The 17,276-nt window shown below is 38.5% G+C and overlaps 1 protein-coding gene across 1 annotated transcript in view; it reads right to left on the minus strand.

Moving 5' to 3' along the window:
- Positions 1-214: 214 nt before the first annotated feature.
- The window catches only part of LOC129724723 (venom serine protease-like), a 29,557-nt gene continuing 12,495 nt past the window's right edge, over positions 215-17,276 (minus strand). The window contains exons 2-3 of the mRNA XM_055679856.1: positions 1,276-1,378; positions 215-1,180 (exon numbers count right to left, since the gene is read on the minus strand). Coding sequence (XP_055535831.1) covers positions 543-1,180; positions 1,276-1,378 — 741 coding nt within the window. The 3' untranslated portion in view covers positions 215-542. The remainder of the gene's footprint in view (positions 1,181-1,275; positions 1,379-17,276) is intronic.

A 17,276-nucleotide genomic window follows, 5' to 3' on the forward strand; every position in this document is an offset into this window, starting at 1 on the left:
AGCGTTAAGCTTTCAGTGCAATTCCCAAAGCGGAAGGAGTTGCCACACAGACATAAATTAAAGCACATTACGCTGCTGACGATGTTCAAAGGTAGTTTTTGTTCGGATGAGTTGTAGTTAGGAAAACACATTAAGCAAGGTCAATGAGTGATAAACGAATACGATGCTTCTCCCATAAAGTTTTATTGTACTAATTGTTTATATCAAACTAAACTCCAAACCAGTATCGTGCTGCATCCAAATTGATAAGCAAGCGAAAACAAACAGAGAATAGCCCCCATGCTATCCGTATCACGACTAGTTGCTGCGATACAGCAGAACAGTAGAAATGCCAAGCACATGGAATGCATACTACCGGACAACCCAAGGCATGTAATTCATTTCTTATCGCACTGCTGCCACCGACGACGGTTGCCGATGTTTCAACTGTGCGAACGGAATTCCTAATGAGAGCCTTTCACTAGTAATTATTTTTAAAAACCGCTTTTAATTTCGAATCTGTTTTATTTTTCTGCTTCAAATCCGCACGTGATACATTTGCGCTACGGTTTTTCGCAGAAGCTGAAGGCAGTGTTGGTTTCGATCCAGCTCAAGTAGGAGGTAACGCGGGCGCTTACGCTAGGATATTTCGAGGCGCACGTGATTCCGTAGTTGATCACTCCAACAGCGTACGCTTTGCCTCCAGTTGCGTCCACGTACAGCATCGGACCACCCGAATCGTACTGACAGCTATCCTTACCTGCGGTATAGGTACAGATTTGGCTATCCTGAACTGTGTTCATTCCAGAGAGTTTTGACCGACAGTCTGCCAGAGGTGTGACCTGAAGCGCTACTTTTTGCAAATCAGTCGCCATGGCACCTCCGAAGTCCAGCGTACCCCAACCGAGGGTAGTCAGGTAGACGCCATTGAAGGTTGACGTCGAGTAAATATACGGCAGACAGGCTCGGTTAACGCCAGCGTTGAAGACAATCTGATCGGTTGTTCGAACCAGTGCGATATCGTTGGTTTTGGCTTGGGCATTGTAGGCCGTATTGATGGTGAAAGTTGAAATCAGCATCAGTTTGGCGTAGGCGGTGTCAGTTCCGGTCTTTATGTTATGGTCACCCACCAACAGTGCGGTATTGGAGATCGAACGTCCGGAGATGCAGTGGGCTGCTGTCAAGGCGTGTCGGTCGGTAACTGGGAAAAGGAATTAGGATTAGTGATGTACGTAATAACAGGATTATGTTTAACATAAAACTATAGCTCGTGTATGTTAGCAAAATTGAACCTACTTATGGTTGCACCGCATACTAGAGATTTTGATGAAACTTCGATAATAGCTGCTGCCATAGGGTACTCGTTGGGTTGCGTTGATTCGCCACCTACAATTAAAGGCTGAAAATGGAAATGAATGTGCAATTTTAGGATTTTGAAATTTTGTTCATTATGTTTAACACATAAAGATACGATTTTGAATAAAATTTGCATGGAAAAAAAAGGCGGTCAGGTTTTCAGTGTTTATGTTCTAGTCATTTCTTACCGTCGATCAGAAACTCTTCTACGAGTTCTTTGCTTAAATTTGCTGAAATGAAATTAAAATAAAGCTTTGTGTAATTTTCACAGTACGATACTGGTGGCGAGTAACAATCAAGAACCTTTAAACAGCAATCATCACTTCATCTTTGGTATAAAAAACTAATAAAGACTTTTGTTTATTCAAATATTTGAGCTATACTAATAAATATGTCATACACAGACATATGCTGAACACTATTAAAAGCCATTCATCGATTCAAACGACTTGGAAATGTTTAGTATAAGAAAAAATTGCTCAACGGCTGGGCAAAACATACCAATATTACAACCCTTACTAGTTGGCAGACCTCAGTGCGACCCTTAGCATACTGCCCAGCATCTCCTATCCTTACCTCCACGTGGTACCGACTCGGATACAAGCAACCAATGCACTCAATTCTCCTTAGAATTATCTGTGGCTCTGTCCAACATGTAATTATACATGAATTTTATAGTAGTTTTTATGGTAACTTGACCAGCAAATAATACAAACCCCTAAATTAATCCACCTAGCGGTGAGACCCAGCCCTTCTCATTCGAACTTATTATTTGTGAAAATAGATTTACACCAACACTTAAAAAATACACTTTGATAATTTCTGCTGAATTTGTTATTCTCTTGTTTTGTTCACACAACTATACCGAACATTTAAAATATAACATTCACACACATATAAACATACATTAACACATAAACATGCAAATAACATTAAATCCTTTTAAATATATGATACGATTTTGTTTTTGATCGAGGTATAATCGATTTGTACTTATATACTGCGTATAAATATTTAGATTGTTTTTGTCAACTCTAGTTAGTAGATTTCGAATAATTCATAATTAAATGTTGTTCCTTAAACATTAATTTGAATTCTTTAATGCGGTTGATATTACTAATCGTTTCTGAGGGGCATCCAATGAATGGGCAAATACCAATCAATGAGGGTTCTTGAAACCTGGGGTGACATTGCGCATTTCGTTTCGAACTCGAACAAAACTAAATGATCGCTGGTGGGCGTTATGTTTCGTTTTTCGTATTTTTTTAGATTTTGCGGGTTGGATTAGCCGAAGGACAAATGACAATGACAGCTCCTTTTGAGCTTAAAGCAAAACTGGCAGTATGTGACGTACTAGAAAATAGCGAAAATCGCTCGAATCGAGCTGCACACCTGGATTATACCCAGTGGCCAGAATCCGACCTCGAACCCCATTTTCAATCCAGATGACCAAAAAGATTTGGGGTAGCGGTGTGATATTCGGAGGCCAGAAATCCTTTCTTCAGACGCCATTCTAAATTACTAGACAGTAGTATCCGGCTTCTGGAAATCAGTCTAAAAGGGACAAACATTACACAATGTAAGTTTTTCAGTACCCGGGATGATGCTCAGAAGCCAGGAATCAACTCCATACTTTATTTTGAAATCCGAATTTGCGACTTCCGGTTTCTGGAAAACATCCTTCAATTCCCAAATATAATCCAAATACCTAAATTAATCCACCTAGCGGTCAGACCCAGCCTTTCTCGTTCAAAATTGTATTTGTAAAAATAGTTTTACAAGAACGCTTCAATCCAATAAATGTATATTCCCTCTTAAAAAATATTGATGCTGTAATCTATACATATCAAAATGCAATCCGGTCTGTCTGTCTGTCTGATCCATATAGGCTCGAAAATTACCGAACCGATCGGCGTGAAAATTTGTATGTAGGGGTTTTTGGTGCCGATAAAGGTTTTTTTTTCCCTGTAGCGCCGAAACACAACTGCGTCCATTAGTAAGGACTATTGTTGTAAGCCGATAAAGGTTCCCATGATAGTTTGAGACCCCTCCCTTTTCTGGAAGGGAGGGGTCCCATACAAATGAAACATAAATTTCTGCACAACTCGAGAACAAAAAATAATAAAAAATATGTCCATAATGTTTTGTCGCCCCTCCTTCTTTTGGAAGGGAGGGATGCCATACAAATGAAACACAATTTTCTGCACATCTCGAGAGCTAACCAACTAAATGGAACCAAATTTGGCAGGTGAATGTTTTAGTGGTAAAAAACATGTTCCATAATCGACCTTAGGCAACATTTTGGATTGTAAGATGGCAACTTCCGGTTTCTGGAAATCAGCCTGAAATGGACGATTCCCATTAAATATGAGTATCTCCGGAACCAGAAAGATGCACAGAAGCTAAAAATTGATCACAGACACAATCTTGAATTTTAAGACAAGAAACAGCCGGAAATGACCAAATACTATTCAATATGAATATTTTCGGAACCAGAATTACGCCCAGATGACAGATATTGATTTCACAGGCAATTTCAAAATTCAAAATGACGACTTTCGGTTTCTGAAAAACAGCCCAAAGTGACCAAATACCACCCAATATGAGTATCTCCGGAGCCAGAATGTTGCAAGAACACCACTATGAATTGTAGGATGGCAACTTCTGGTTTCTGGAAAACAGCCAAAAATGGCCGATTTCCGTCTGACATGAGTATCTCCGGATCTAGAATGATACACAGCAGCTGAAATCAACCATACATCCCATTTTGGATTCTAGGTTGGCGACTTCCGGTTCCTGGGGAACAGGCGAAAATGATCGAATAACACCCAATATGGGTGTTTCTTCAACCAGCATGACGCTCAGAGGCTAGAAATTATCTTAAATATCATTTTGCAATCCAAGATGGCGACTTACGCTTTGTGAAAAACAGCCTAAAACAGTATAGGGCAGCCAAACTTTTAAACCACGTGTTCAATCATAATTCATCAGTTAACCCTTAACTAGCTCGTTCATTTTATATCAATACTAGCTGACCCGGCCCATTTTTGTGTATAATTTAATAACTTTAAACATCCCAAATTTATTGATTCCTTGCGATTTGTTTATAGTCTGTAAATGCACGATGAATCGGCCATAGGATATGATCAAAGTCAAAAGGCAAATCGTCTGAAATGATTGGTTTTATCGAAATGACTCGACTTTTGGCTTCTGTACATCACCTTTATTCTGTAAATATCCATATTGAGTGGTATTCGATCATTTTCAGCTGTTTTTCTGGCATCAATCTGATTTCAGAAATACTCATATTGGGTGGTATTCAGTAATTTTGTTGTTTTCCAGAAACTGAAAGTGGTCATCTTTGAATTCAAAATAGTGTCCAGGGTCAATGCCTGGCTTCTATGCATCATCTCGATTACGGAAATATCCATATTAACCCTCTAGTGGCCAAATTAATTTTTAGACGGACTTCGAAAAAATCACTATAAAGCCTTATAAACATTTTTTAAGTCCTTATTGAAGCTTTTTAGAGGTTTGACTGAAGACCGTCTAGAGGCGGCACTGAGCACTACAGGGTTAAGTAATATTCGGCCTTTTTCGGCGGTTTTTCCGGACCCAGAAGTTCCCATCTTGGATATCAAAATGACATTTGGAGACAATATCTAGCCCCTGAGCGTCATTCTGGTTTGAGAAACACTTATATTGGGTGTTATTTGGGGTCATTTTCGGCTGTTTTCCAGACACCGGAAGTCGCCATCTTAGAATTCAAAATGTTGTCTGAGGTCGACTTGTGGCATCAGTGCACCATTACGATTCCGGAAATACCTGGAAGTTTCCATCTTAAATTTAAATATGGTGTCTGGAGTCGAGTTTTGACTCCTGTGTACCACCCGATCATTGTAAGCTTCCATAGTACGGAGGAGTATCAAACCACCTTCGAAATTTATGTTTGATTTGTATAAGAGCCCTCCCACCCAGAAGTGGGAGGGATGTTGAACCCCCATTAAAATATTGTTTGCCCCCAAAAACCTGCACATGCTAAATTTGGTTCCATTTACTCGATTAGTTCTGGAGTTGTGAAATAAATTGAGTTTCATTCGTAGGAAACCCCATCCTCCCAGAAGAAGGAGGGGTGTCAAACTATAATGGACATATTTATTACCCCTAAAAATATTCACTTGCCAAATTTGGTTCCATTTAATTGGTTAGTTCTCGAGATGTGCAGAAATTTGTGTTTAATTTGTATCGAACCCCTTCCTTCCAGAAGAGGAAAGAGTGTCGAACCATTATAGACATATTTGTTACATCTTAAAACATTCACAAACCGAATTTGGTTGTATTTGCTTGATTGGTTTTCGAGCTGTGCGAAATTTGTGGTTTGTTTGTATGGAACCCCTCCCTTATAAAAGAGAGAGGGGTGTTAAACTATTATGGGCATATTTGTTTTTCCTAAAAATATTCACCTGCCGCATTTTTGGTTCCATTTATTTGGTTAGTCCTGGAGACGTGCAGAAGTTTGTGTTCCATTGGTATGAAACCCCTCCTTTTTAGAAGAGGGAGGGGTGTCGAACCAATATGGACATATTTGTTTCCCCTAAAGACATCCATATGCCGAATTTGGTTCCATTTGCTTGGTCAGTTTTCGAGATGTGCAGAAATTTTTGTTTCATTTGTATGGGACCCCTCCTTTCCAGAGAAGGGAGGGGTCTCGAACTATCTTAGTCACCTTGCTCGGCCCCTAAAATCTCTATATACGAAATTTCACGCCGATCAGTTCAGTGGTTTCCAAGCATATATGGATCAGACAGACAGAGCTGCATTTTCATTCGTTTAGATAGTTCAACTGATTACCGTGACGGTAACCACCAGTCGAGTGTACTCCTATTTGTATTTAATTTCCGGTGGTAGGTTTTAAAGGATGATTTAAAAGTAACTGTCGAGAGTCACCTGTTTTAAATTGCTGTCATATTATTGTTGTTCATTGCGTCTTCTGCGATCTCATTTCTTCGTTATATGGAAATTCTACTTTCGTGAATTCTACCATTTGCCTTTCAATTTTCCTAGTTTTCTCGCCGTAACAATTTTCCTTGGACAAAGACGAACACAACGAAACAAAGCCAGCTCAAATTGGACTCCGTTGTATAATTATGGGTGGTCGCACATATATGTTACTTTATTTTATATATAAGAGATTGTTCAAATCGGTTGTGTAGTTTCTGAGATAATGAAGTTTCGTGATTTTCACACTTCGATACATTACAGACGAGGTTACAGTCCGCTTACAGTAAAATTCAATAGGGTGTTATGAGGCAGCTAGACCTTTCATTTGACACTAATTTTGTGGAAATCGGGTCAGCCATCTTTGAGAAAAGTGAGTGAGCCCAAGTAGTCTTCGGAATATGTTCCTTTTCTTATCTGGATTTCACATTTTTAAACATAACAGGCAAAGTAATAGTCCGATTACAAAACAAATCAATAAGGTCTTATGGGGCAACTAGACCTTCCATTTGACACTGATTTTATGAAAATCGGTCCAGCCATCTCTGAGAAACATGAGTGAGATTAAACAGTCTCCAGAACACGTTTCTTTTCATAACTTTTGAACCACAAGTTCAATCTTCATAAAATTCAAAAGTTTAGGGTTTTTAAGGTAGCCCGTTTATTTGAAATCAATTTTGTTCAAATCGGTTGTGTAGTTTTTGAGATAATGATGTGCCGTGATTTTCACATTTTGAAACATAACCTCTAAACTAAAAATCCGATTACAATAAAATTTAATAGGGTCTTATGGGACAACAAGACCTTTCATTTGCAATTAATTTCATGAAAATCGGTCCAGCCATATCTGAGAAAAGTGAGTGAGAATAAAAATCTGCACATACACACACACACACACACACACACACACACACACACACACACACACATACACACACACACATACAGAAAATGCTCAGCTCGTCGAGCTGAGTCGAGTGATATATGCCATTCGGCCCTTTGGAGCACTTTTATACTTTCGGTTTTGCAAGTGATTGCTATACCTTTCTAGGAGAAAGGCAAAAAGGTATACCCACTCTTTGGATTTTAGAATATTGATGTTGTATTTGAAAGAATAATTGGAGCATAGTATTTGAGATTTGACGTAATATTTGCACTGATTAAATAGTTTTTCTATCATAATGACTCCCAATTTCGAACTTTGATCAAAGCAGCTAGTTTTAAACAGCCTTTTGGGTTTTGTTTCTTTGTAAGTTTGAGTAACAACCTATTCGTTTGACACATGTTTTCTTTAAATAAGTCGTGTAATCTTTGAGAGAATTACAGCTTTTCCTGTGAATCTTTTTCTTTCTAGGGCAACTATTGTGAGCTTTAGAGCAGCATTTTTTTTTCGATTTTGTCAACCAGTATTTTAATCTAATGTAATGGGTACCGATACAGCAACTGGACCTTCAATTTAAAACTAAGATTTTTGGCAAAGCGAGTGAATTTAAAAAAGTTTTCTGAACCATTTCTTTTTATAATCTTCGAACTACATGTTCAATCACCATAAAATTCATTATTTAGGGGTTTTGAAGGCAGTCCGTTCATTTGATACCTATTTTGTTCAAATCGGTTGTGAAGTTTCTGAGATAATGCAGTTTCATAACTTTTACATTTTGATACATAACAGACAAAGTTACAGTCCGATTATAATAAAATTCAATAGGGTTTTATCAGGCTACTAGACCTTTCTATTGCAACTTATTTTGTGAAAATCGGTCCATCCATCTCTGAGAAAAGTGGGTGAGTCCAAACAGTCTTAGAAACATGTTTCTTGTCATAACCTGATTTTACATTATTATACATAACGGACAAAGTTAAAGTCCAATAACAATTAAATTCAATAAGGTCTTATGGGGCAACAAGACCTTCCATATGACACTAATTTTGTGAAAATCGGTCCAGCCATCTCAGAGAAAAGTGAGTGAGTTTAAACAGTGTTTGAAACACGTTTCTTTGCATAACTTTTGAACTAAAAGTCCAATCATTATAAAATTATTTCACAAATGGTTCAAAAAACAAGCCCGTTCTTTTGATACCAATTTTGTTCAAACCGGTTTTGTAGTTTCTGAGATAATGAAGTTTTGTGATTTTCACATTTTGATACATAACCTCGAAACTAAAAATCCGATTACAATAAAATTCAATAGGGTCTTATGGGGCAACTAGACCTTTCATTTGCATTAGTTTCATTAAAATCGGTCCAGCCATCTCTGAGAAAATTGAGTGAGGTTGGGAGACCGTTACATACATACACACACACACACACACACACACACACACACACACACACACACACACACACACACACACATACAGAAAATGCTCAGCTCGTCGAACTAAGTCGATTGATATACGAGATTCGACCCTTTGGAGCACTTTTATACCTTTGGTTTTTTCAGTGATTGCTATACCTTTCTAGGAGAAAGGCAAAAACTGTGGTTCCTCTAACTCTCACCCTTTAGGAATTAATAATACTATGCATATTTCATATGCATATTTTAGGAATTTATAATACCATGCATATTTCAATTTATTTCCCTTTAGGATTGGTTGACCTTGGATCGATCTTTTCCACTCCGATTTTCTATTTTTTTAATAGATTCTTCAGACTTGAAAAAAATCCAAAAGATCGTTTATTCCTCGATTTGATTTTACCGATATTTTGAAATTCTGATTTGTTTGCAGTGTGCAGCAATTTTTTAGATTCAATTATGAGTGATTGTTGTCTTATCAGATGGAAATGTTGAAACGTTGGGTGCAGTTGTGACATCATAATGCCTCCATTAGATTATTTTTACCCATAACACGCATGGTGACGCACAAGTAGATATGATATACAATATCTCTTTTTCAATCATCGCTAATTTGTATTACATTCCACAAACAAAAGAGCAAAAAATGTGATGTTTTGACGTATGCAATTCTGCAATTGACCATTCTACAAAGTGACAGATGTCAACGGAGCCTGCTGATGTTGATGCTGCTTTTACGTGCGTTACCAGAAGTTCAAAGATCGATTTTTTCTTGAAGATTGTCTAATCCTACTTCACTTTCTTTCATCAACTTGTACTCAAAAACGATCGACAATCAAATTGGGATAGAACGTACAACGCCGCAGAAGATTACTTGACGATATAAAGTATGTTCTATCTACATGTATATGGGGGCCTACACGTTTTCCTGAAATCCATCCATGCCCCAATCTAGTCCCATTCTCTTCCGCCTTTTCCCAACAAAACGACAAGAATACGTTTGGATCTCGAATTTGGAATCAGAAATCAGATCCCACACGAATTCGTCAGGACCCGAGGAATAGAAGCCTTCCGTGATATCCAGACTCAGTGGCACACACCATTTATGCTGCTTACCTATGGCTACATGAACACAAAAGAACAATGACAACAAACCACTGAATAAAAGAAATATGTTAGTTTTAATTTTAGATTTAATTTTAGCTCGTAGTCGGCAGCGAGAATAAAAAATGTTTGATTTTACTTCTGAGACTTCAAATGCTTCTCATTTCACTTGCTGGTTTTTGGTAGGAGCATATGACCCTTTCCATTGGAGAATATAGACCTTTTTTGTGGTGCATCTTGGCCATCAAAAATAACATTGAAATTGAGTATTTTAGAATAAGCTTCGTCATAAGCATACATTATATAGATCCTAACATGTTCAATGTCGCTAAACATGATTAGAGTCACTGTAAATTGCGTTAATGCTTAACTGGTACGTTTTGTACAGCTCTCCGCTATAGACGTAAACAAACGACAAAGGTCAACGATTGGAAAATTGGCACTTGGAATATTTGGGCTCTGTAAGGCTTGACAAGAGAGTGGCGAAATACGAAGTACGTTGGCAAAAAACCGGAGAACGTGAACCTAACCTCTTCTTTCATGTGTCACATCTTCAACAGGGATGGCGACCATCAATGCGTATTGAGGATCATGATCCAATTCGTCAAATACAGCCTTATCAACGTGTCATGCTGACAAATACAAAACCGTCGACGTAATGAACAATTTCGACAAGCTCTTTGAAAAAACGTATGGAAAGTGTCCACAACACGACGTAATAATCGTAGTTGGAGATATGAACGCACAAGCCAAACGAGAGCAATTCTTTCGTCTCGTTATTGATAGGAAGAGCATTCAATCTACCACCGATGCCAATGGCTTGAGGTTAGTGAACTTCGCTGCGGCCAGGGGAATGGCCGTCTGTAGTACTTATTTTGATGCTTAAGACGTTATCAATGTGCGGTCTTTTGGACCTGAACGAGCAGTGAAAGCACATTCACGACGCGGTTAATGTAACAGTGCGCGAGGGGATAGGTACGGCAGTGCACAGTGGTACGAGAGCTCAAAAACGTGAACCTAATTCATTTGCTCTCCAAATAATGGTTTTATTGACATACTATTTTCCGAAGATATCTAGTATATAAAAAGGCTGAAATCATGACAAAGAAATTTAGTTCGAAACTCAACCGCTAGTGGCGCTGCAAAATCTAACTTTTTAGCCTTACGTTTTAGAGAAATGGTGTCTTGAGCAAAGTTATAGATAAAGTTATTACAAAAAACTTTGTCGAAGACACTTTTCTTCTAACTATTCTTGTTTTGGATATATAACGTTTCTTATTAGACTTGTTTTTAAAATTAGTTTTTCTCGAATATACAAAAAACTGCAACATTTAGGAGATGACAATGTTCGGCATATATTTGTATATCATTAAAACACACAACTTTGTAGAAGACACGAAATAGATAGCTTCCATACAAATCGAGTTATTGCCAAAAAATGTTAAAAAAGCATCATTTTTTGTACACACAAAAATAGCAAAAACTAGCAGACGAAACCTGCATAAAATGAAATATTATCATAATCACTCTACGAAATCACTTTGATCGTTTGTCCCTTTCAGTATCTTCATTGACTAAGTTTTGTTTTAAAAACAGCCTTACTCAACGTTTACGATGACAATACACGTCAAACGTTGGCCAGGTTACTGATCACTGCATACTTTTTCCAAATTAAAAGTGTTGTATCATCTATTGCATTGTTCTAATAATTAAATTATAGGGTAACTGCTCCATTATTCATCTCAGCCCATATATCCATCTCATAAACATGAAAACACAAATGAAAACAGGAAAAAACGTATATTTTCTTCTTGATCTGCTATTCCATGGAATGGAATCTTCTTAGTTAACTTTAGATTCCTCATAATGTATAATCCTCAAAAACTCACTTAAAAGCATTAATTTTGGTATTATAGTCGGGCATCTGCACTCAAAAACTCATTTAATTTAATTACCTACCTCAGAAAACAAAATCCGCGCATTTTTCTATACGGCTACAACGGGACTCGTTCAGTAACCAACCAAAGTTTTTTTCATCACTAGCGGACCACTCTTTTTATTAATAACTAAACAAAATCACTCGCTACACTAAGAATACATAAATCTTAGAAATGTTCACCTCAAATTTCCTAAAACAAACTTGAATTAGCAGAAATATATGAGATGAATTTCAACAATTCCTAAATTTCAACTGTATGTGTTTTCATCTGTTTTCACTGCGTTGAAGAAAATCAAAAGTTGCCAAATCAGTTTCTGTTAATTCGAAAGAATCATACTGAAAATGTTGAATTATTCTGACATAATTGACATAAATCTACAGCACTGTAGTGGTTACCTAGGTTACCAATTTTGCACGTAAACAACTGCAGCGGTTATCTAGATAACCTACTACGACGGGCTGCGGCTACGTTCATTCATTATAATGTGATTCATTCATGATTAACAGTGTGATGAATATGGGGGCGTCGTGAGATGAATAATTGAGCAGTAATTCAAGTTTTGAGATGGATATGGAAGCATTGTGAAAAATGGTTTGTTTTACAAAATTTAGGATAAATTTAGCTAATTTTACCAAATATACAATGCTGAAGGATCCCATAAGAGCACGTAAGCATTTTTAGTTTATTTGTACAATGATTTCGTAAAAATTTGAGGAGTTTCGGCAACACTGTTAATTTGCACAGGTTTGAAAAATATCCAACTCGCGAAAAAGATGAAATTTGTATTGTTTTCGGGAAGTAAAGTGGCCGGAGTTAAATGCAATTCAGTTCTTTTAATGCATTCTGTCGGTGAAAGTGGAGGTGTACCTGTTAGTGCAAATGGAGGTTCATATGAACATTAGGAAAAATTGCAGTTTGCTCATTGCTTCGCGGCTTCACGGTGTCGAGTATTAGTGTTAGTGTTAGTGTCGGTGTCAAAACGGCTGGCGTGCGAACCTGCTCGCAACACCATGATGGCTCCCACAACGAGGATCAGTGATGAGGAATAGGATAAGTATCAGTTTTGGTGATGCGATATGATGTGGACATTGCTGTGTGGAGAGTGCTGAGACAGAGGAATTGCTTTTCATGTTGACAAAAAGGAGGGAATAGAAGGATACAACTGTGGTTTTGGCACCTCTGATTTGGTGGGCTTGGCGGGACTTGCAGGAAATTTCTTTTCGAGCAGCTGGCAATACCCAGATGTGGGTTAATTTTACCCATATCGGATTTATCTGCAAAACATTTTCTCGGTTAATTTACTAAAATTAGCTAGTGAAGGTTTTTCGAGTTCGTCCAGTTTTGAGTCTTTATACACACTGCTTTTCCATTAATACTCTTTTTACTGCTCTCTGTTCAAGATGTACACGGAAATTCTGCTTGCAAGGTGAAATAACGTTTGCCATTGATATTGTTATTGATCGCAGGGCCATCAGATGTCCGGTTTTGTACGTAGAGTGCGGATTTTTGGAGTCCGTGTGGGGACTTTTGTTGATTTGCAGCTGTTTGCAATTTATTAATTTTTCAGCAGATTTTTGGCAGAGCCTTGTCACGTTAGCGCGGGCTTTCTTAGAATGTGTGCAGACTTTTAAAAGAGCGAATGCATTTTTTTCGAGCTGCGGATTTCGAGCCGTTTTTGTGGTTTTTCGGGCGGTTGTAGAGGAACATCTGGCATCTCGGGTTGATCGATTAAGGTGTGCGGTTTTTTCTGCGGAACGCGATTTTTTTTGTCGTGTTGCCAGATTTATTGAAATTTTACTACTCACGCTACTTACTCTTCTCCGTAGGCAAAATTTCGAAAAGGTTATTTTGTATGTATACGTTACAACTAAGTACAAGATATTTTTAGTTACTCAAGTAAATCTTACACAGCGAGGCCAATCGAGAAAAAGTTTTGTTCTTCCTCCAGCTTTGAATATATCGAAGCTGTCTTGCATGATCGCTTGCAACGTGTGTAACGGCAGAAGGATAATCGGGTTTAAGTGTTATGTTCAGTTTTTGCGTTTCATGCGTCTCGTGTGAGCAGTGCACTGACGTCGGCAGGGTTACCTGCGTTGTCAGTTAGCCGTTTTGAAAATACTTGGTCTATTTATTTGTTTATTTTTTTGGTAGATGCCAATCTGGGTGCATTGCTCACAATATGTCGAGATTTATTTTAGCGTGGTTTTGTGGAGTCATTTCATTTGCTAAAGCTCTGCTTGAATGATCAGAATTGCCCCAGTAGGTGAGAGCTTCAGTCCTTTGTACACGCTGGCACGGAACTTGTAGCATTAGAATATAATTCAGAAACTTATCGCGGCCTGACCGAACGGTTACGGACATTTGGCCCAGTTTTGTGCCCTTGTTTTATGATTTTTCTAGCTTTTGAACAAAGATTGAAACACATAAACAATTTTTATTAATTATGTGAAAATCTTGTTGGTCGGAATAGCAACTAAATTTTGATTGCGATTGCTTTGGCATTTTATCATTCAACTTAGAATTCTGTCTTGTTCGATATGCATATTGCATTTTTTTTAATTTTTGAAGCTATGAGTGCATGAAACTTTGCCAGTTTTTTTTATACTCAGTAGGTATCTTAAAGACAAAACAAAAATTTATCGGATCGAAGCACCGTGTCCTCTCGCGTAGCGTCGGTGAGAGGGAATAAAGCGGTCGTACATAATGCTCCGGTGTAAACGTGTCTTCGGCCTTGGTGAGCTTTGCTCATCTAATAGCGAATTTCTTTATTGCACCCGCTCACCTCGTTTGACCTGGAAGCGCACTAACTACTGTCAAAACCCTTCTTTATTCGCTCGATTTTGACCCAGTTTTGACCTGCCGTGCTGCCCGAAGCGCACTGTAAAATTTGTCAGCTTCAACCCACCACCGCACGTGCTAAGTTAGTAAACAATTATCTGGCATCTCTTTCTTACTTGCATCTTGAATGGCGATGACGTTTCATTATTCCTCGGCAGTTTTGACCGCACACAGTGGAATAAAGAAATTCGCTATTAAAATTATCGGTGTATTGTGATTTCCGAGATGTACCAAACCATTATCCAAACCAAAACCAAATCATTATTTCAGAGACTGTACGCCCGTTGGTTCTTTTTTAGCACGTTACGATTCAGAGTAGGTTTCGTTCGTTCGATAAATATTGTAATTATCCAATCGCGACAAAGACAAACCCTGCATGGATGCCAAATCTATTCCTGTTTTGAATATTGAGAATAGGTTGTGTTTCCATTTAATTCTACTACAAGCTGTAGTAGAATTAAATGGAAACATGGCCTATTCTCAATATTCAATTCCCTTCTACTAAGACGCTCAAAAAGAAATTTATTTATTCCTGTTTTGCCGGTACCCTTTTTTTCTTTTTTTTTCTCTAATAAAGCGGGTGTTTTGGCTTTTTCGTCATACCACGCCCTTGTTTGCTTTCGGAGAATGCAGTTCAGTTTCGCGCGTGGTATTTTGACTGCGCTCAGTGTGACTATCTTAATACAGCGCTCTATCGGTTATTTGAGCTGGTACCAGTAGTTTGCGTAGCTTGCGTACGGCGTGCGGTTGTTGCGTTTCACGAAATCCATTCGTTTCTAGGTAAATTTGAATTGAGTTCACGGCATTAAACGCGAAGTTTGGTGTGATACAGACTGTTAACGATTGGTAGGTCGCCGAAGATAACTAGATCGTGGCGCGGTTCTATTTATATCGTCTCCTGGGGGTCTCCTACGAAAGGCAGAAAATCGAAAGGCAGAATCACGAAAGGCAGAATCACGAAAGGCAGAATTATGAAAGGCAGAATATTTCATAAGGCAGAATAACGAATGGCAGAACCACAAAGAGCACGAATGGCAGAATCAAAAAATGGTCTATTTTCTTTTTAACAACACACACTCGCGGCCTTTGGCCGACTCTATTGTCCAAGTATATGCTGTCCTTACTCGCTACCGCTCGTTCGGACTTAACTAAGGGAAAGAAAACCTGTTTGAATAATCCTAGAAAACCAATAGATCAGCTGTTTGTGTGCGAGAGGCCGCCGCTTCCGACGGCGGGTCGGCGGCCGGCTCGGACCGCGGAAACCACAGCGGCTTTGTGCCGCCTCGGTTCCTTGCCCTCGATTATGCGTCTTCGCCGCATGAATTGTTTTATGTTAATTATAACCAACAAGCCGTCTAGTATTAGTTATACCTAACATCGAAAAATTACTCTCCGCGATGCCGTGAGAGTCTTAAGGACCTGAGCCAAACCAGTTTGCGCGTTTCGGATCTAATAATTAGGCTTGATTTGTACCTCCCATCAAAACTGGTCATTGCTGTGTGACCAGTTATTATGTCTGGTTACCAAATAATATTAAATAATAAATGTAGAGTAAAAGCTTTGATACCATGACCAGGATTCGCACCAATTTGCCATCACGCACTTGGCTATCGTGAGTCAGGTTCTGCTATCAGTGATTCTGCCTTTCGTGCCCTTCGAAATTCTGCCTTTTGAAATATTCTGCCTTGTGTGTAGGGTCATAGAGTTCTGCCTTTCATGATTCTGCCTTTCGTGATTCTGCCTTCTGTGGCGAACCCTCTCCTGGTGGCCGGTTACCCAGAGACCGAGAAGTAACCATATCGTGCGCGAATTTGTAGAAAAGATCGCACCATGAACCTCGATGGATCCAGATCAATTCCCTTCCACTAACACTAATTCCTTCCTTTGATACTTGTGGATGATGCAGAGGATTCCTCGGTCTCTAGTAGCAACAAGTATTAAACTAACATTCCCGATATCCCTTCCTCTATTGATCTGCATTGGGCGTAGCCAGCTACGTTATTGACCAGTGAAAAGAAAGATCACCAGGAATTGTACACTGAAAATGGCTTGCTACTCCTAGGCACCATTTTGACGGTTCTTTGTGCAATTTCAGCTGATTCTGGTCAATCGCGGGCAACACACGGGCGAACAAATATGCAAATATGCTATGCTGATTTCGTAAACATTTGGTATTTAATCCGTGTATTCTTCGTGAATATCGACTTAATGAGAGGAATAATGGAGCAGTTCCCCTATTTTTATGTTTTAATTTTGCTAAAATATATGTATGAAAATATAAATTTATTATCTGAATTAGCATTATCCTCCTAATAAATATCTAGCCTGTATTTTGCATCACCGCAAAGCTCATTAGGTGGCTTGTCTCGCAAACTGCTAATAACTGTTGATTCTAGAAAACGGTGTAGTAAATCAACATTTAAAGCTGTTCTAGAAAACTTTTTGGTGTGGTTTAATCTGTATCTATGAAGGTAATAATTATTTTTCGTTTCCAAATATTTCAGCAAGTTCACCATACCTCTTGATGACTTTGTTCCGGCTTTCTTGTGCCTTCTCGGATAGCCAATAGGCCAATAGGGACTAGGAAATGCCTACTAGATTTACAGTACTAAAAAAAGATCGATACAGTGAGATTGATTCTTTGCGTGAAATTGTCCAATGCTATTACTAGTTCAAGTTTATGACATATTCGCCCTGCAATTGCACTATGAACTGTCTTTTTGAACTTCATATCAGGCAATGAAGATACTAAAAGGGACAAACG

This window comes from Wyeomyia smithii, chromosome 2 (assembly GCF_029784165.1).
Source record: "Wyeomyia smithii strain HCP4-BCI-WySm-NY-G18 chromosome 2, ASM2978416v1, whole genome shotgun sequence".
Classification (NCBI taxonomy): Eukaryota; Metazoa; Arthropoda; class Insecta; order Diptera; family Culicidae; genus Wyeomyia; species Wyeomyia smithii.